This window comes from Acomys russatus, chromosome 12, assembly GCF_903995435.1.
Source record: "Acomys russatus chromosome 12, mAcoRus1.1, whole genome shotgun sequence".
Taxonomy (NCBI): Eukaryota; Metazoa; Chordata; class Mammalia; order Rodentia; family Muridae; genus Acomys; species Acomys russatus.
The window spans coordinates 2,176,213-2,196,806 of record NC_067148.1 but is presented as its reverse complement, the minus strand read 5'-3'; the positions used below and the strand labels follow the sequence as shown (position 1 = coordinate 2,196,806).

General features: G+C 41.1%; 1 protein-coding gene across 1 annotated transcript; it reads left to right on the top strand.

The window, feature by feature from the left end:
- The first annotated feature begins 1,006 nt into the window (after positions 1–1,006).
- Positions 1,007–19,748, top strand: Slc40a1 (solute carrier family 40 member 1). Its single transcript, XM_051153774.1, has 8 exons — positions 1,007–1,387; positions 1,820–1,887; positions 6,072–6,231; positions 8,605–8,720; positions 9,269–9,395; positions 16,352–16,597; positions 17,297–17,947; positions 19,135–19,748. The coding sequence occupies exons 1-8, from the start codon at positions 1,345–1,347 to the stop codon at positions 19,446–19,448; spliced, it is 1,725 nt and encodes a 574-aa protein (XP_051009731.1). The 5' UTR covers positions 1,007–1,344; the 3' UTR covers positions 19,449–19,748.
- The last annotated feature ends 846 nt before the right edge of the window (positions 19,749–20,594 follow it).

Genomic DNA, 20,594 nt, shown 5'->3' with positions numbered 1-20,594 from the left:
CCAGGTGTCATTCTGGTGGCGGTGGCGGTGCTTGATGAGTGCAAGCTGCTCGGAGTTTCAATGGTTAGGATCCTCTTGAAGTGTTGGAAGAGACTGACAAAGGTAAGCAGGTATGCCCTGGGGTGGAAACAGAGGTCATTAGAGGTTACACCTGGTGCCTTTTGCTTTAGTTCGTCCAGCCACCCCTCCAGCAGGCTACCAAATGGCTTTATCTGTCCTGGGCCAGACTCAGGATCCCAACTGGGACAACCGGTATTCCTGGTAACTGCCTTTCAGATACTGGGGAGTGTGGAATCGCGAAGGGGGCAGGAGTGGCTGGGGTGAGAACACAGAGGGAAAAGGATAGAGAGGGGTGCTTCCTCCTTGCAGCCTCTGCAGGGCAGAAGGCAGCACTGAGTCCTGGGCTGCGAGGCCTGTGTTCGCTTGGGCAGCGCTGGCCCCTTCCTGCGCTTTGATTCCTCAGCTTTGAGAGAAAGCTCTTTTCACAGTCCCGGAGAAGGAAAACATTCTGCGCCGCAGGCAGGCCGGACGTGGAGGCCAGGAAGCCTGCCTCTGTGACTTGACTTTTATTTACTTAGCTACCTCCATCCCAAAGTATAGTTGGGGGTGGGAGGCTCTTTCTTGCCCCCCCTCCGCCCCCCCCCCCCCCCCCCGCACCAGAATCCTACAGAGCTTTGCCTAGGGACTGTGTGGCAATCAGGTGGCCACAATGAAGCGCTTTCCTCTAACACCTGCCAGCCGGCTTTATGCAAAAGGTCCCCGTGGTGTCCCCTCGGGGTCCACACCCAGTTTCTTTTTACAGCGCGGGCCACCCAATCCCTTCTCGGGTTTCTCCTGCGGGTGATCCACTGAGGCGCTGGTTGTTCGCGCTTCCTGGGAGGGCGGCGGGCACCCGGCGGCGGCGGGAGCGCAGCTTGCCCTGACCTGGAGTCCTGTGGGGAGGGACGGCCCCGGCGCTGGCGAGCTCCGCCCCCGCCTCCCTATAAGTGGCTGCTCAGCCCGCGGCGGCGGCGGCGGCGGTGGCGGCGGCGGTGACGGCGGTGAGAGCAGGCTCAGGGTCTCTTGTGGCCGGTGGATCCTCCAACCCGCTTCCATAAGGCTTTGACTTTCCAACTTCAGCTACAGTGTTAGCTAAGTTTGGAAAGAAGACAAAAAGAAAACCCCGGTGGCAGCTTTGCTGTTGTTCTTTGCCCTAGTTGTTCTTTGGGGTCTTTTGGCCTGAGGCTGCTCTGCTTTTAGCGGTGCTATCTCCGGTCCCTACTTGCACTCCTGTGAACAAGCCTCTGGGCAAGAGCAGCTATAGTATCCAGCATCAGAACAAGCAAGAGGAGAGCGCCAGGTGTCATGACCAAGGCAAGAGATCAGACCGGCCGGGAAGGATGCTGCGGTGAGTTGTGAAATCTAATGCATCAAGTGGTGGGAATGGGGAGTCAACCCTCCGTTCCATGAGGGTTGACTTAGGTTTTCAGGGAGGTTTGAGGAGAACGTAAAGTCAAAAGTTTCAATAAAAGACTTTGCATATAGGCAAGGCTAGAGTAAGCTGGGCAGTGTGAAATTTCTTGCATTAAAAAAAAAACAAAAGCAAACCCCACCAAAGTTAAAGAATGTTGAAACAAGAGTTTCTTCACTGAGCATCAAGTTGGGCGGTTATTGACCAAGAGGCAACGCAGAATCTAAGTAGACAGTATTAAGTAAGCAGAATGCATCAATGTAGGTGACCTGATAAAAATCACACATAATTATGACCAAAAGCAAATTATAATCTGAGCGCATTGGAGTGCTTAAACATGTTTTTAACTTGTTCTCTGTGCCTTTGTAGGATCCTTAGCAAACTACCTGACCTCGGCAAAATTTCTCCTTTACCTCGGCCACTCTCTCTCCACTTGGGTAAGTGAGAATGTGCACTAGTTCTTAGAGCATAGTTGCGCAAGTTCTTGTTTACTTTCATTGGAGACAGTTGTGTTAAGTGAACTCCCAGTTTTGTCATTCAGTTAAGTAAATAAATCGTTCTAAGACTCGTTTCAACAAAAAACGTTGTGTTCTTCAAAGATATTTCCCATGAGTGTTAGTAAATGTTACTTAATGGTGAACTCCTAAAACTCTACATAGATTGACAACTGTCCAAAACAGGAAAACTTGCATAATTACTAGGGTTGGTAAACTAATGCCTCCTACTGAACTGGGAAGGTGTCTCATGGGCCTTCCTTTTTTTCCACCCTCACATTTAATAAACTTTTCTGTTTTCTTCTTTTGTTAATGTGTGATCCCAGCACATAGCATTATCGAACAGAGTAGAATGGAAGACTGATGAATACCTCCATACTGGGTTTGCAGTAGTATTGTAAAATGAGTTGAAGTATACCTGACGCAAGATCAAATATCTAAATGGTTACAATTCTGACCTTCAAAGTCATTATCTGTGGCTACTAATACGTGGGTGGGTTAAAAACAAAACCCACCACCTAGTGAAAATTAGTGATGGATTCACAGCTCTCCCTTTGGTGTCCTATGTGGCTTTGGGAGAATCCCTGTGTTTCCATTGGCCTGTTTTCCTTCATCAACTCCTTCAGATACTAGAGAGTGCTGGGTGTGCTCATTGGATAATCATTAGAAACTGTAAGGTCAAACAATTGTTCCTACTCCTTAAAAGCTTTAACTGTAGACATATTCTGTGCACTATAAATAAGGGAAATAATTTCAAGAGTATATTTTGAGGTGCTGACTTCTTTTTAATGGAATCCCTTATTGATTTACCTATAAGACATAAATGGAAGCCATCATATGAGGAAAGCTATGCCCTATGCCCTTGGGAAATTATTAAGTTGGATTGTTGGCACTTTAAGCAATAGCAGTCGCAGATAACTTTTCAGAGAAGCAAGCTCCTGTCTTTCTGAACGCTTACATGGGCATGACTCTGCAAATATATGTATAAACAAAGAGGAATTGCCTTGAGTTTGCTTTAGCTGATGGGTATAAGGAAACAAACAAAACAAAGCAGTGAAGAACCCTTTATACATCCAACCCGATAGTTTGTTCTTCCTGTTTACCTTAATAATGTTAAGCATAGAAAGGACCAGGAATGGAGGACTGTCTGGAATCCTAGAGAACCAGGTGTCTTGTTTCTCAACACTGATTAACTTCAAGGCTCATGTGACCTGTCGGTGATAAAAGGTGTCAGACTGGCCAGCTCATGAGAAGAGCCTTGAGTGTTGGGTGTTCCAGGTCATTTTTTTTTTTTTAAATTGAAAAAGGTCTCTCTTAAGAAAATTTAAAGCAGATTTCAAAAGAAATGTGAAAGATGCTTGTTCCAACCTTACAGTAAATTGAGCAAATGCACAAGGTTAGGTCTGTGGGGATTTGCATGTTTTTTAACTTCTGACTTCATTTCTGGCAATGGGCCAGTGCATTCCCAGCTACCATTGGAGTATAGAATAAATGAGATATAGATGCTTTTGTTAAGGAGTTTATAGTATAATTTAGTAGGACTTTAAAAAGTAACAACGAAAATAGCAATGTAGAGAAATAAAACAAGGAGCGAGTTGCTGCTGTTTATGTAGGTGCCCTTTGGACTGTTTCCATGTAAGCCCAGGTGGTCTGCATTTCTCAAGGGCGTACTTCTATGCTTACAAAGGCCTCTGTTGTCACGTAGAGTGCCACTTGCCAGCCCCCTCTTGGGTTCCTTTCCTTGACAGCATTTGCTGCTACCTGTCCAATGTTAGGTTTGCCTTTGTCTCCAAACCCTGGAATACCAGCAACATGGAGAATAGCCCGTCTGCTTTGTGCACTGCTGAAGTTTTGACAGCCACAGTAGCACTGGGCACACATCAGAAACCATTCTGTGGGCATTTATTAAGTGCATTAATAACTGGTTACATATTCTCAGACGCAACGTGGCATGGATCGACGTGTAAACAAATATCAAAGTATAGTGAGAACCCATGGAAATGTGGGGAGGCAGAAAATGGAGGCACCTGGTTTAGCAGTTCAACCTGTGGGGTTGAATGACCCTTTCACAGAGATCATCCAACACCATCAGAAAACACAGATATTTCCAGTACGATTCCTAAGATCAAAATTACACTTTTGAAGGAGCAATAAAAATTTTATGGCTGGGGATCACCACAGCACGAGAAATTGTATCACAGGGCCACAGTATTAGGAAAGTTGAGAACCACTGACTTAGAACCACTTACTTTGGATATTACCCATTTCTTGGGATTTTTGTAAGTATATAATTTATCACTTTTAAAATTAGGACAGCCAGAGCAATTTCGACTTCCTTCTCTGAGCTCTAAATCTTGTAATCATTTTGAATTATCATTGGAAATCTTTGCACCAAGATTTCTCTACCTCTGCACTATTAATGTTTGGTGTCAGGAAATTCTTTCTTGTGGACTGATAGGAGTCAGAGGTATTTCTCTACCTTAAGCTCCCTGCAGGCATGGAGGTAGTGATAGCCAGGTGCATCTACATTTGTTAATTAGTGATCTTTAAAGAATACAATCATTTCTAGTTGAGAATGGCATGATTTTTATATTAGCACAAATCAATTTAAAATTTGAACATTTAAGATTGTTATCTTAGGGTTTTGTTGTTGTGGTAGTTGTTTTGCCTTTTATTTTGATTTTTCTTTTTTGAGACAGGGTTTCTCTGTGTACCCCTGGCTGTCTTGAACTCGCTTTGTAGAGCAGGCTGGCCTCAAACTCACAGTGATCTGCCTGTCTCTGCCTCCCAAGTGCTGGGATTAAAGGCATGCATCACCATGCATAGCTGTTATCTTAGTTTTATTAACATTTAATAGCATTTGACTTATCAATATAATAATTTTTTCCAACATATGAAATTTATCATGAAGATTTTGCAAGACTTTGGAAAGTTCCTAGAGTTGAAGTTCTTCACACAGGGTCAAATATGTAAGGAACTCAGTCTTGGAATTTAGTGATGATGATGACAAAACATCGTCTTTCTTCATGTTACCCAAGACATCAGGGATGGAGCTTACAATGTCACAAAAATCTATGTTAGACATCTCATATGTTAACCAGCCAGACTTATTTAAAAGTTTGTGTTAAAAACTTATATCACATTTTATATCATTAATTGCAAAATTCTTCATATGTTCTGGAACTATGTAAAGATATGGCATTTTCTTTTGAATTTATCTGTATTAAAACAATAAAATAGCCAGGCATGGTGGCACATGTCTGTAACACCAGCCCTTGGAAGGCAGAGGCAGATGGGTTTCTGTGAGTTTGAGGCCAGCCTGGTCTACAAAGTTAGCCCAGGACAGCCAAGGCTACACAGAGAAACCCTGTCTCAAACAAAACAGGACAAAACACCAAACCAAACCAAACCAAACCAAAAAAACCCAAACAAGAACGACAACAACAACCACAAACCAACAAAGAGCAAAACAAAACATTAAAACAGCTACTTATATATTTATTTCAACGTCTTTGGTCTTCCAGGGTCAGAGTTTCCCACATTGACTTCTTCCTTCTGATTGTTCTGTTGTTCTGTGACTTTGAAATTTACTTGCGAGGTGGTTGGAGAGATTGCTCAGTGGTTGAGGACATTGACTGCTCTTTCAGAGGACCTGGGTTCAAATCCTAGCATCCATGTGGCAGCTCTCAACTATCTGTAACTCCGAGATTTGACATTGTCACATAGACATAAATGCAGGCAAAACACCAATGCACATAAAATAAAGGTAAATAAATAAATAAAAATTTACTTGTGAAACAGCACATTGTTTTTTTTTTTTTTTTTTTTTTTTTTTTAAAAGATAGCCAGGAGAAAACATCAGAGGCCACAAAGTCCATTCCCACCAATTCTTAAATTAAAAAGCTGGCTGTGTCAACATTTAAGGCAAACTGATGCGTATAAACCATTAGTAATAAAGCTTGAATGTTTTCCATTGTGTCGGAATGAAGTGTAACATTAAGCAGGTATTCAATCCATAATTATTGACTTGAAAAACCATTTGATGTAGCCAGAAAGCACCCATTTGATAAGGAAATGACTTCTTGAGTCTAAAAACAATTTAACTAACCATCTTTATCTTGTTTAAGGGGGATCGGATGTGGCACTTTGCAGTGTCTGTGTTTCTGGTGGAACTCTATGGAAACAGCCTCCTCTTGACAGCTGTGTATGGGCTGGTGGTGGCAGGCTCTGTTCTAGTCCTGGGAGCCATCATTGGTGACTGGGTGGATAAGAATGCTAGACTTAAAGGTGAGTGCTGTGATGTAACCGCCTTCTCTGGACCTGCCTGCGTTCCCTCAGTAATGGGGTGGGTGGGGTACCCATCTGAGAGAGAAATCAGTGTGACTGGCTCCGAGAAAACACTCACACAATGCAGCTGCAGGATGTGGTCAGTGCTACACCTGGATTCAGGGTCCTGAGGCTTCTGCAGTAGTTGGGATTTCAGGACATTGACCTAATAGGTTTTCTTTCTTTTGGCAGTTTGTCAGTCCCAAATGTTAACCATTAACCCTGTAGCCAATTTTCTGGGAATCATGTTAAACATTAAAAGTTTGCTTAGTGCTGGCTTCCTCTCTAACCATGAACTGCTCTAGAGGCCCTCCAGTGTGATGTCCCTGGGAGCAGCTTAACCATCTGTCCCCTAGATTGCTGAGTTGCACAGAAAGGTGGGTGTGATGGAATTGAAAACTAAATATTGACACAAGGGAGAATAGCTATGTCTACATCACAGACACCTGAATTATAATTTTTTTAGGGAAGAACTTATAATATGTTGTACATATATTGTATGCGTATGAAAAGTGACACTTATTCTAGGGAATCAAGTCACAATCTGTTTTATATACAAGAGATTGAAAATAACTAAGGAATTTAGTCATAAAGAATGAGAGGAAAGGGGCTGGAGAGGTGGCTCAGCGGTTAAGAGCACTGACTGCTCTTCCAAAGGTCATGAGTTCAATTCCCAGCAACCACATGGTGGGCTCACAATCATCTATAATGTGATCTGATATCCTCCTCTGACCTGCAGGGGTACACGCAGGCAGAGCTCTGTATACATAATAATAAATAAATAATAAATCTTAAAAAAAAAAAAAAAGAATGAGAGGAATGTAGATAATTATTTGGATCTCACTTAATAATGCAAAGAGTTGGCCACGTCTGCCTGAAGACTGACATTGGAAAGCATTAAGGTATCGTTAGTTTTGTTCCGTTCAGGATGACTGCTTCTAAGTACTCGAGAGGATTGTCAAGCTCTAGGGTGTCATGTTACTAGTAGAAATGTCCATATGAAGGCTTTTTTGTTTTGTTTAGAGAATGAGTAGATCAGAACACATATAGAAAAAAGTCTACATGCTAGACAAAACCAAATTCTTATAGTTATACACAGGAATATTTTCCATTGGATCCTTTAACCATAAAGTTGTTGAGCATTGCAATCACGTGTTAGGGAAGTGCTGAGCTGGGTGGAGAAGGTGAGTGTGGTAAGATGGGGGCGGGGGGTTGGTCTCCTGTGCCTGTTATCATCAACTCACAAGTCACCCTGCAGGGGAAAATCCCCCATGCTTACGGAGTGAGCTCGCCATTTCTTCCTCTGTGCGTTTTGAGACTTTGTGGCACTGCTGGTACTGGACTGATGAGGCGATAGTGATCTAATCACATACCCTTCCTTCTGGTGTGTTGGCAGTTGATACTTAATGCTTTGCTGCGAATGAACGCAGGCACAGGTATATGGATAAATGAGCTCTGTGCTGGGTCTTACTTCAGACTGCCTTCTGAGGAGAGTTTGTTTCATCTCAAGCTCTTTGCTATGACCTTCCAAACCAGGATTAAGTGTGTTACTGTCCTGGATGACAAGATTTGTAATTATAACTTACGCATTTCAGAATGCTTTTATGACTATTTTATTTGAGTATCATTCTGATTCCATAAAGGCAGGAAGATGGATGCTATCCTCCACACTTGCTAGGCATAGGCATAAGAAGCATTAAATATCCAGTCTTAGATTGTTACCTAGTGAATGGTGGAGAAGCGACTACCGGGTTCATACCTGGCTTTGCTCTAACACTTCGTCTGCATGCAGGAGTGTCTCTTTCTACTAGGATTTGCATTTCTGTGATGCAAGATGTAGCTTAGAATTTTATAGAAATGATAAATAAAATACAAATCAGAAGAAATTTGCTATTTATTGATTTTTGGCAAATGTTTGTGTATTTTCCACTTCTCAAGATTATTTTACTAGATCAAGCCTGCATGTAAGTGAGAGGTTATGAATTCCATAACTTCCTCCTTCACCCCTTTATAACCTCCTATATGTTTTAATTTTAACTTAAGTAGCAATGGGTTGAATGATGGGTCTTATCTGTGGAGTAGTTCTGTTTAGGGCAGCACACTTTCTAGTGGATAAATCAGACGAAAATGCAGTTACCATGAAAGACGCCAGCTAGCAGAAGAATGCCACAGGAACATTATTTGCAGGTTTCACAGGAAGTACAGGAAGTAGCCGAGGCAGAATTTACTGTTGGAAGTATTCCTTTGTCTTCTAATTATACATGAGTGTCAGTGTATTTCAACAAGTGCTCAGGACATGCTGCTGCAGTGAACATGTGCTTTTTCTCTGTGCAGTGGCCCAGACGTCACTGGTGGTGCAGAATGTGTCCGTCATCCTCTGTGGCGTCATCCTGATGATGGTTTTCCTACACAAGAATGAGCTGCTGACCATGTATCATGGATGGGTCCTGGTAAGTTTTCCTCACAGTTCTTGATGCTTGTGTTTTCGGGGCCCTGAGGCTGGAACTCAGGGCCTCAGAAGTGCGAGGCTCACACTCTGCTTCCTCTGGGCTGTGCCTCAGCTCCCCCAGAGTTCTGGAAGACAGAAAATGAACATCTGATAGCAGTGAAATTGTTAACCCTTTATAGTCTAGGTGGGAGTGTATCTTTGTAACATTTTAATATATATTTCTATGTCCAAAGGTCTCTTTGATTTTCTTTGGATGCAGTTTTAACAAGTATTTTTGGGATAAATGTTAAAAATCATCAGTACATCACTACTTTCTATGAACTGTCACATAGATGATCACTGTTGCTTTTTTCTCATTTTTTTTTTTTTTTTTTTTTTGCATTAAGTACAGATGATGCAGGTGTGATCAGTGTCATGCCCTTTAATTTCTGACTCCGGGTACTCAACTGTCCCTTGCGTAGAAAGTAAAGTGACCTCTTATCAATGAGACTATAATAAAAATAATGCATCCTGACATACTAACTCAGGTTTTTTGCTCCAATTCTTTAGACTGTCTGCTATGTCCTGATCATCACTATTGCAAACATTGCAAATTTGGCCAGTACTGCTACTGCAATTACAATCCAAAGGGACTGGATCGTTGTGGTGGCGGGAGAAAACAGAAGCAGATTAGCAGGTAACTTGCATTACTTTTTGACTAAATGAGTCCGTGGTGATAGTGGGAGTATGGGATTTTGCTCTTGGTCATCTGGGAAAGTGTCAAGAACAACTCCAGGGAAGCACAGGGTTTTGAGCTTTGCTGCTCTGGGTGTCAGAGAGCACTGTGATTTAGCTGATTGTTACTATGTTAACTTCAGGTACTTACTACCGTCACTCTCGGTTACTGGAATAGCTCGTTTGAACTTTCCCCCTTTTTCTTTGTAAATTATTGCCGTTTCTGAGCTTCAGTTGTGATGGTAACAATCTGACATCGTATTTTACCTGCATAACTGTGACATGTAGTTTAAGGATTGTGCCATTGGTACTTCTTAAAATATATATACCAAATGGAAACAACACAGTTGTAGCAAAGACTCTAGAAGTTAGTTTCCACTTCAAAAACATTTTTTTGAACAGCAGTTATCTCACATCCTACAAAGTGTAAAGCTTTTGAAATATGTTTTCAAGTGGAAGATAGAATGTGTTCTTTGGCAAACAATCTTAGTTTATTGGAAACACAGAAAGTGGCTCAAGAGAGACCAAAGAATGCTCACAAGACAGCACGCCCTGTTATTACATCACTACTTCAAAGGGTCAACATGCCCGCACACATTTGGTGCTCTTCTTCATCTCAGAGCACACAGGCTTGAGCTGGATGGATAATTACCCAAGGTGATGGAGGATGGCTACCCAGTGCTGCAGATCAGTTGAACTGACTGCTGGTCCTTAAGATAATGGGAACCGCAAACACACTGCCCAACAATCCCTGCAGTCAAGAAAACTGTTCTTGATGACTACAGTGGCTTACCCCAGGATGGAGAAGGAGCGATTATATGCTAGGGTTAGCAATTGGCTCTGTTTGACTAGACCTTGTGGTTAAGAAATAAAAAGATGATAGGAAGGAGTGACTTAAAGAGAACAAAATCTACAGGAGCCTGGAGCAGGCTTGCTCAGCCTGCCTGCATGCTTCCTTGGATAACAGTGAATGTGGCCCCACATAGCTGTAGGTGATGGACAGTGCTATGCTCTCATGTTAAAAAGCTGGACAGCCCTGATCTAGAAGAAAAGGAATTTATCTGGGTCAACACTTCCTTGTAGCAGCAGTACAACCCAGAGAAATACTACTGGGATTTGGGGGTTTTGTGTACAATGAGAGTAGCCCAGTGAATGGGCTCTGCAGGAAATTCTCCTTGATCTTTCATTTTTGGTTTTGGTTTTGGTTTCGAGACAGAGTTTTGCTGTGTAGCCTTGGCTGTCCTGGACTGGCTTTGTAGACCAGGCTGGCCTTGAATTCACAGAGATCTGCCTGCCTCTGTCTTGAGTGTCTTTCATTGTTTATTTACAAAAAAAAAAAAAAAAAATTCCACATCTCTTTTTTCTGTCATATTGAAAGAGAAGATAAGACTTCATCCTTTTTTCTTAGCTTTCTCTTTTTAAAAATTATTATATTTTTTAGGCTTTGGTATTTTGAAGCTTTTTAAATTAAATACTTTTTATTTGTAACATATACGTTTGTATTATTACACACATGTACAATAAACTACCTACAACAAGAACCATGAAACAATCAGGAATTATATAAATGTTACATTCTTAGTGTTTTGGCTATTTGTATTTGACAGCCTTGAAGAAAATATCTTTTCTATCTTTGTGCGTCTAAAATTCTAAACGTAAATCAATATCTATCATATCTTCTCATTATCAACTTAAAAAAATCTATCTAGACCTAAAAACATCTTAACCCCTAAACAAATAAGCTTCACTGTAAAACTAAGCTACATGGTCTTCAACCCTATCAGAGCCTTGAGAAGGAATAAAATTAATGAACTGAGTATATAGGGGTGCAGGTTAGCAGCTTCCCAAATGAGAAGATGGCAGAGATGGTTTGCTGCCTGCACAGTCACCCAAAACTCTCTATAACATCATTTTCAGCCTTCTGGCCCAATATATCTGACAGATGTATTTGTGAGGCAGGAACTATTGAGGACTTGCTTACCCTGTCTTGGCAGAGTTTGGCCTGCATCCAAGCTTGCCCTTTTTCAGGCAGAATTCTGTGGTAGAAACAAGGACATTTTGCACAGTGTCTGGTTTGCCACATTTGAAGCCATCTTCATAAAGAAGTTCTTTGGTGCTCATCATCTTCTTTGAAGTAGGCTGGGTGTTGCCAGGAGTTAACCTGTCTCATTGTCAATGAATCTTTAAAATAATAAAAACATTTTAAAATGCCATATTCTGTATGTCTCTGAGGTTTTCGAGGACCTTATCTAACTATTTTACCTCATCTTTATGTAGAATCATATCTATATGTTGCACCTAAGATGTATTTTCTTGTGATAAAATAGACTAGTGATTGACATGACCATGATTTGATCAACTAACAAGTAACTTGTATAACTTATTTATCCTAAACAGCCTGCAACGGTTCTTTCAAAGTATTAGTTTTAAAATTATTTTAAGCACATAAAATATGTCTGTGGTTTAAAATTCAGAGGATATGAGAGTGCATTTTTGAAGATAGGTCACATATTTATTTTTCTGACATGTTTTTAAGAAAAATTTGGCTTCTAAATTCTTTTCTTTCACTTATCTGACTTTATTAACTATGCTCATTTTGACCCTATAAAGGCCATTAAATTTAAAAGGCTATTTTAGGGAGCTGGAGAGATGGTTTTGTGCTTACATGCACACAGTCCTCTTCTGGAGGCCCCAAGTTCCATTCCCAGCATGGCACCAGGCAGCTGCCTGAAACTCCAGCTGCAGAGGGTCTGACTCCCATAGGCTCGGTGGGCACCTGAGCCCATACCTGCACAGTGCACATAATTAAAAGGTAATAAAAAGATGTTTTTAAAAGGTTGTTTTACTCCTTCAAATATCTTCGATAAAAGGAAATACTCGGAATCTTTATGTGGTGCTAGTAGACAATATAACTCTGTGTATCTATGTAAAGATGTTTCATAACAACCAAAAATATGATTGGCCAATTCTCAGCTGGCCCTCCCTTTATTGTGAGTTATTGCATGGTAGGCAAGTCTAGAATGGGCAGCCTATTTCTGAGCCTTGCAGGCTTTCTCCAGTTTAAGAAGGGAAATGCGATGTCTGCTGACCTTCTTCTGTCAGTCACGTCTTAAGTGCTGTTCTTCCCCCTGAGCCTGACGTGCAAGTTAGTAGAGCAGTGAAGGAAACTTACAAACTTCCTTTCCCAATATTTAACTGCAGCAGGTATTAACGAAAAGCCATGTTTTGGTCAGCAGATGTCTAGCCATGGATTTTGTGTGTCATTTCTACTATGAGCAGAATTTTAAAAGTCAGAAAAAAAAAAGGAGATGGCCAAAGAAAAATAGAAGAAGAAAAGTAGAGTCTCTGTGTGGAGGCGGTGGTAGTGGTGGGGACTCCAGCTGTTGCCTTGGCTTCTGGTGAGGGTGTTAGAAAACCGGATAGGAGACCGGGCTGAGAGGCTGTGTGTGTGTGTGTGTGTGTGTGTGTGTGTGTGTGTGTGTGTGTGTGTGTAGGTGAATGAGCAGAAAGAGTAAGATTATGAAGTGGCTGCTGGCTGCTGGCTGCTGGCTGCTGGCTGCTCCCATTTTCTTGTTCCAGCATTCATGGCTCCAGAGAACTTTAAAGTTGGAAGCTGTGCCATTGAGAGATAGGACAGGAGAGAACACTTAGGTGGAGAGCTCCAGAAAAGATTAGAGGTTTTCACATACACACTCTTTTGTAACTTCAGGTACTTGTTTTCATATCTTGAGGCGCTCTCTTCTCCATGTGTCTGTGGCGCCTCCTCTCCCAGACATTCCAGGCCACTGGCTGCTCCCTTCTTTCCTTTATGGGACAATTTTTTAGTGACAGCTTTTTGGGGTTTCTTGCTAATTACTCCGAAGAAAAATCTGGTGGTTTCCTTTTTATCAAGTATGGCACATAACTTTCATGTCTGAACTCTAGTGGTTAAAAGTTGGTTTCATCTTTTAGCTAGATGAACCTGCTAGCTCCTATTTGCTGAGCAAATCCCTTTTTGAAAAATTATTCTTCTGTGTGGTATTTCGTACTTATTATAGTGAAAGAAATTATTTCATGCTGTGTTCTGTGCCAGAGCTATAGCCAAAGCAACCAAATAAGAACCAAGAAAATACTCATTTGAGTGTTCATGTGAGAATGAATATAAGTTTACCAATAGCATATATTTGCACATTCGGAAGACTGATTCTGTTCTAGAATGTTACCAATAAAATGATCAGAGCTTCAGAACTGCCACTTCATTCATTCCATCTCAGAAAGATAAAACCTGCTTTCTGATACCACCTTTTTCTTGACACAAAGCATTATTACTTTTCTAAATATTACATAAAAGACAGAAACCTGGGGTCTTGGAAGAGTTATTGGTCATCTAGGGAAAGAGAAACATTTAGCTATTGTAATGCTATTTTAAGATCCAGCTATTATTTTTTTCAATTATTTGCTTTTTGGATTGAAATTGCTGAGTTACTTGGACCAGTTCCTTGTGTCACTGTTGGCGCATACACTGGAATCTTGTTAGTGGGTAGACAGAAGTTAGGAGAGCCTCTGCAAAGATAGCGCCATGAAGGCTGCCTTTGCCTTCCAAGTGAAAGGTGCAGAATATCAAAGTTCTCTCATTATCATATACCCATTGCACACTCATAGGACTAATCAGAAAGCCAGCGAAGACTAGAAGGAATGAGGGAAAGAAGAAAGGCAATATTCTACCAATGTACTCATTAGTCACATATTGATTTTTCTCTTACTAACCCAGATGATTTGTAAGGACCTACCTCACTAATGTCACCGTGCTGTGTGCCATAGGCCATGACAAAGTACATACTTTTCTTAGCTGCCCTTCCTTCATCTTTGACATTGCTGTGCATTCCCAGGGTCAAACTTGAGAAAGTCTTGTTAGTGCCACTAAACCGTCCTGCCTCATACTCGCCGTCTTTAGCATCTGTGTCTTAGTCTACCTTTCTCCATGTTCCCAGCCCAATTGGCCAGGCAGCCAATGGCCCTGCATACTTTCTCTCTTGCCCAGTTTAAATTCCAAGATCAGTCATGATGGCATGCTTTCCTCCCAGGGGTTAGCTCACTTGGCTCCCTCTCCTTTTGTTAGGCTAGCTCAGCAACTCCATATAAACCCAACTTTTCACAGTAGTGCAAGACTGGAGGAAAACACATGACTTAGGTCATTGTTCCCTTGTGCATAGAGTTGACCTCATGCATTGAGACGATCAAACCTTTCCCCTCCTTCCTGAAGGATTGTTTTGGATTTTCTCCTATATCCTTCAGGGCCTTCTCCACCTTCCTCACACTCATGCTGGCTTTCTTTTTATTTTACTAGTAGCTCTTTACTAAGAGGCAGCATTTATATTGTGTCCCTGGAGGGACACCTGCTGAAAGATAAGAAAATGGTGTTTCCTGGAGTTGGCACCAAGATGTTAAACCAACTTTAGTCAATCATTTGCCCTTCTTGCTCCACTGCCTTTGAGGCTCCCAGTGGCTTTCACTGAGCCAATCAAGGGCCCTTGTAGTGCTCATCTTTCTTGACTGCCACCAGTACTCAGCCCACACGATTTTCCTGCAGTTTGAAGCACTGTCCTCTTTTGGTTTGCAGGACACCATATTCTTGCTTTTATCATTTTGCTAGTTTCTACTCACCTTCCTGACTTCTAAACAGTGGCATTCCCAACACTTTAGTCTTCTTTCTGTTCTCTACACACACTCCCTTGAAATTCCATCAAATTTCATTGTTTTAAAGATTGGCAAACTTCCCAAATGGGCTCACATCTCTTTCCAAATCCTCAGCCTCGCTTATTTATTTAACTGTTGGTCTCAAGAGAAGCTCTTGGATGTCAGTGGGTCTATCAAAATCAATATTTCCCAAATCACATTCTAGTTCTCTTAGGCTAACTTTGATTATTTTGAAGTCCTCTGTTTCTCAGTAAATAGTAACTCAAGAAAAATAAAAAGAAATAACACTTTGTAGAGCCACCTTCGATTCCTCTTATTCTCTATAAGTCATAATCTATAACCAACTCACTCTGAGTATTCCTTTAAGGCAGCAGTTCTCAACTTGTGGGCATCAGCCCTCTAGGGAGGGTTTCAAATAACCCTTTCACAGGGGTCACATATCAGATATTCTGCATATCAGATATGTACATTACAATTCATAAGAGTATCAAAATTACAGTTGCTAAGTATCAAAGAAATAATTTTATGGTTGGGGTTACCACAACATGAGGAAGGTATTTAAGAGTTTCAGCATTAGGCGGGTTGAGAACCATTGCTTTAAAATAAGCACTAAGTTTGTTTTGCCACATTTTTTATGTTACATGTATTTGTAGGCTTGTTTATGTACTTATTTCTATGCATATATAATATATAATGTATATTATATACTACTCATTGATTTATTGGCTTTCCCTAGAGGAAAATTACTTCAGAAAACATGAAAATACTTTTTTTCTTCATTGCAAGTGGTTTAGTTACAGAGTGCCTTTAGAAATTAGCCTTTCACAGAACATTCTCCACAGTTGAGTGGAGAGTGGGATATGACTTTCTCACATACTCTGGTGCCTCATATTTGACCATGTCCCCTGGAGGGGGAGACCTGGTGGCACTCAGAGGAAGGATAGTAGGTTACCAAGAAGAGACTTGATACCCTATGAGCATATACAGGGGGAGGAAGTCCCCCTCAGGAACAGTCATAGGGGAGGGGAATAAGGGGGAAATGGGAGGGAGGGAAGAATGGAGGATACAAGGGATGGGATAACCATTGAGATGTAACAAGAATAAATTAATAAAAAAAAAAAAAGAAATTAGCCTTTCAGTAATATGTACTCTCGGCTTTTGTCTTTATCATACGTACATGGTCAGCCTTTCTTTGATAGGCTTAAACTCTTACTCACCTGCCACTTGCACCTACCTCTGTAGACATGAATGCTACCATTAGAAGGATTGACCAGCTAACCAACATCCTGGCCCCCATGGCTGTCGGCCAGATCATGACATTTGGTTCCCCAGTCATCGGCTGTGGTTTCATTTCGGGGTGGAATCTGGTGTCGATGTGTGTGGAGTACTTCTTGCTCTGGAAGGTTTACCAGAAAACGCCTGCCCTGGCTGTGAAAGCTGCCCTTAAGGTGGAGGAGTCGGAACTGAAGCAACTGAACGCATCTAAAGGTAACTGACTACAGCAGCACTCTGCATTCTAGGCTCAGACCTTGACCTTGGGGGAAGAACACATGCTAAGTAGCTTCCAAGCTGTGTTTCCAGGGCAAGCCTGGATGAGTGGGACATATCATCTTCTGAGATTCTGCAAAGAGCTCTGGGTGGGATCTAAAAAAGTTAGGTTAGGCCCCAGGCTCAGGCACAGAGGAACAACTGGTTCAGGATGGCTGGGGAAAATGACTCACCGAAATGGGAAGACAGAAAATATGAAAATTTCTTAACATCCTTGAGAGGAGTAAAATTGCCGTTTGGAGGGCAGTGGGAGCAGTGAAGAGAGAGGCAGAATTTTTCAAGAAGAGGAGGCTGGTTTTCTGTTAAAATGATATCTTAACGAGGTCCTAGAAAATAAGGTACTCTATTTCCCCCACATAATTGTTATATTTTATTTGATGAATTTTGGTGAAATTTATTTAAGTGAAAATGCAATTTCTATAGGAAAGAAGAGCTTAAAATGAAACCAACAGTATTTTTAAAGCAAAACTGGTACTTGGGAATTATTCCACAGCTGTAATTCATAGATTACCAGTAAAAAGACAACATATAATGTAGTAGTCAAGGAGACCCATACAGGAGAAGAACAAGAAGATAAAAAATAATTGGCTTTTACTCCCCATGTTCTTCCTCTAAAAAAATGATGTGTCTTATTAACAGATACTGAGCCAAAACCTCTAGAGGGAACTCATCTGATGGGTGAGAAAGACTCCAACATCCGTGAACTTGAACATGAACTTGAGCCCACATGTGCCTCGCAGATTGCTGAGCCGTTCCGCACGTTTCGCGATGGATGGGTCTCCTACTATAACCAGCCGGTGTTTCTGGCGGGCATGGGCCTGGCTTTCCTCTACATGACAGTCCTGGGCTTTGATTGCATCACCACAGGGTACGCCTACACTCAGGGGCTGAGTGGTTCCGTCCTCAGTATTTTGATGGGAGCGTCAGCAATAACCGGAATAATGGGAACAGTGGCCTTCACCTGGCTCCGCCGAAAATGCGGCCTCGTTCAGACTGGCCTATTCTCAGGACTGGCACAGCTTTCCTGTTTGATCTTGTGTGTGATCTCTGTGTTCATGCCTGGAAGCCCCATGGACCTGTCTGTTTCTCCATTCGAAGATATCCGTTCTAGATTTATGCAAGTGGAGCCAGTGTCCCCAACTACCAAAATACCCGAGACCATCTTTACAACAGAAACGCATATGTCCAACGCGTCTAATATTGTTAATACTGTCCATGAGATGAGCACTAAATCCGTGCCCATAATCTCCGTCAGCCTGCTGTTTGCAGGAGTCATTGCTGCTAGAATTGGTAAGAGCTCTTTCTGCATATTCAAAAATTACAAATATGGGTTTGGAAACCTAGTGCAGAGAATTCAATTGTAAGTTATCTGAAAATACTTCATAGATGTTAATTTAGTCGAATCCCAGAGTTTACATATAAAACCTACTCTTTAAACATGAAGTATTATTCAATTTTTAATATTTAAAGTTATATGTGTATATGTATATGTGTGTGTATGAAGTGATTTTTTTGTAAATATTGTGTGAGTGAGTGAGTGTGTGTGTGTGTGTGCGCGCACGCACAAGCATGCTACTGGGGATCAAACCCAGGGCCTTCAGTGTGCTAGGGAAGTGCCTTAAATTGTTACTCTTTTAAAGACAGAGTAAAGAAATACCCTTCAAAGTCTTCTCTAGCCCTGTGTAGTTACCATATAGTTGGCAAGACAGGTGAGTTCTATACTTCTGGCAGGAAACATACCATATTTTTTGGACCATAAGACACACTCCCCCCCAAAGTGTGGGGGAAATTAGGGAGCACTTTATGGTCTGATTGCTGGTTTTACTCTTTTTCTTGTTTTACTGCTCTAAAAACTAGATGCGTTTTATGGCCAGGTGCATCTTATGGTCTGAAAAATACAGTAATGTAAAGACATCTTACAGAGCAGAATTTAAGTAATCATTAATGGAGCACTGGTGCATGGCCTCTGAATCCATTTATTCTTGAAACGAAACCATATTTATCTTGTGATACAGAGCAATTCATTAATTTATCAGTGACATTAATACTCAGGCAAGACAGCTTTATTGGGAGCCCTATGCTACTCAAGCGGCAATATAACAATGGTTTAAAGTTTCTGTACTCTTTAGCCATGGCAGCACATTAGGTCACTTTAAACTCTAGAAGTGCTGGAATTTATAGGCTGCCATTTTGCTTTTGTAGTTTGGTTAGTCACAGAAGAACAGGATTGAGAAGCTTGTAGCTTAGCTTTATTGTGTCTTGTGGCTGTAAAAATCCTTTCTGAAATCATTAATAATCCAATTTATACTATTAAGCTATATAAGGCAAAGTATGATTAATACTTTATGTATGGGTAATTCAAAGGTTGTAGAGCTTAAATGTGTTTTGCATATATTAGCACATTGAATGTGAGATATATAATTATAAGTTAAATTATACATGAAAATTTAACTTTTTAAAATATCACTTACCAATAGGTCTGTGGTCCTTTGATTTAACTGTGACCCAGTTGCTGCAAGAAAACGTAATTGAGTCTGAAAGAGGCATTATCAATGGTGTGCAGAACTCCATGAACTACCTTCTTGACCTTCTGCATTTCATCATGGTCATCCTGGCCCCCAACCCTGAAGCTTTCGGCTTGCTCGTACTGATTTCCGTCTCTTTTGTGGCAATGGGCCATCTTATGTACTTCCGATTTGCCCAGAAGACTCTGGGCAACAATTTTTTTGTTTGTGGTCCTGATGAAAAAGAAGTGACAGATGAAAATCAACCTAACACATCTGTTGTGTAAAATAGTTTAGCTGTGGCCCCTGTTACGAGATTGTGGAGAGTGGGTGTGCTTATTTGTACTGCAGAATTCCAATAAATGTCTACATATTTCTCTGGTTTTACTACAGCTGCACCTTGAGGGCTAAGAGCACTAACTGACCTATGTCAGGGACTGGTATTTCCCCTTACATTTAGACGTGGGAAAAGAAAGAAGGAGAGAAAACATCAGTGTATGTATAGAGAGAACATAATGGTAAAATGAACTTCCCTTATTACGAGAATTTTCAGAGTGGCTATCAGGTGAGTTAAGTTATTCCCGAGCAGATAGCTATTGTCTGTACTAAAAGTCAGATACATCACTTCACCTTAAAACTCACTCTTATACAAGTCTGGCCCACTTCCTTTTTTTTTTAGATCAGTGATATTTTTCTCAGTTACAATGTAGAAACAAGTTTTTCTCCATATATGATTATAGTCTGATAACCAGTATTATTCTTACTAATCCCTTTGAATTTAAGGGATTTATTATATGTGGAGAATAAAATATGCAGCCAGACTCATCCAAAAAGGTTCATGGTTTAACTTTTGCATTTTGCCTATAAGATAGGGCAAAATATCATAGTTATATGTGAATGTGGCTCTTCATAAAATGACTCTCAAAAGCCTCAGGAAGAAGCAAAGCCATAGATTTCTAGTACAGTGTGGGAGGACTTAAAGTATGTTATTAGTGTGGCTGTAGGAGCTGGAAGCTAAGGTAGAGGACCCCATGTCACCATGGTCACTGTCCTCAAGCAATCTAGTTGTCTTAGTGTATGAGAGGGCTGCCCCCAAGCCTGGCAACTTACAGGTAGAAAAGCGGCCCGCACTTGGAAAGGACATTTTACGTTTACTGACTTGGGCCTACATAGGTGTTATCTCTGTCCTATTCTAGAACAAGAATAGTCACAAAACTTTCCCTTTCAATATCTGAAAAAATAAAGGCAAAACTGTTTGTAAATATTTTTTTAACTGTTTTGAAAGTCTTTTTGTAACATACCAGTATCAACATGGGACATTCATTGCCTTAACTTTTGATGCACTTTCATGGAGACTGCAATATTTTCCTACAAGCACTTTCTTTGTCCTTGAGGTTAATCTTTTCCTTCCGTCTTTCTACAGTATGACATAA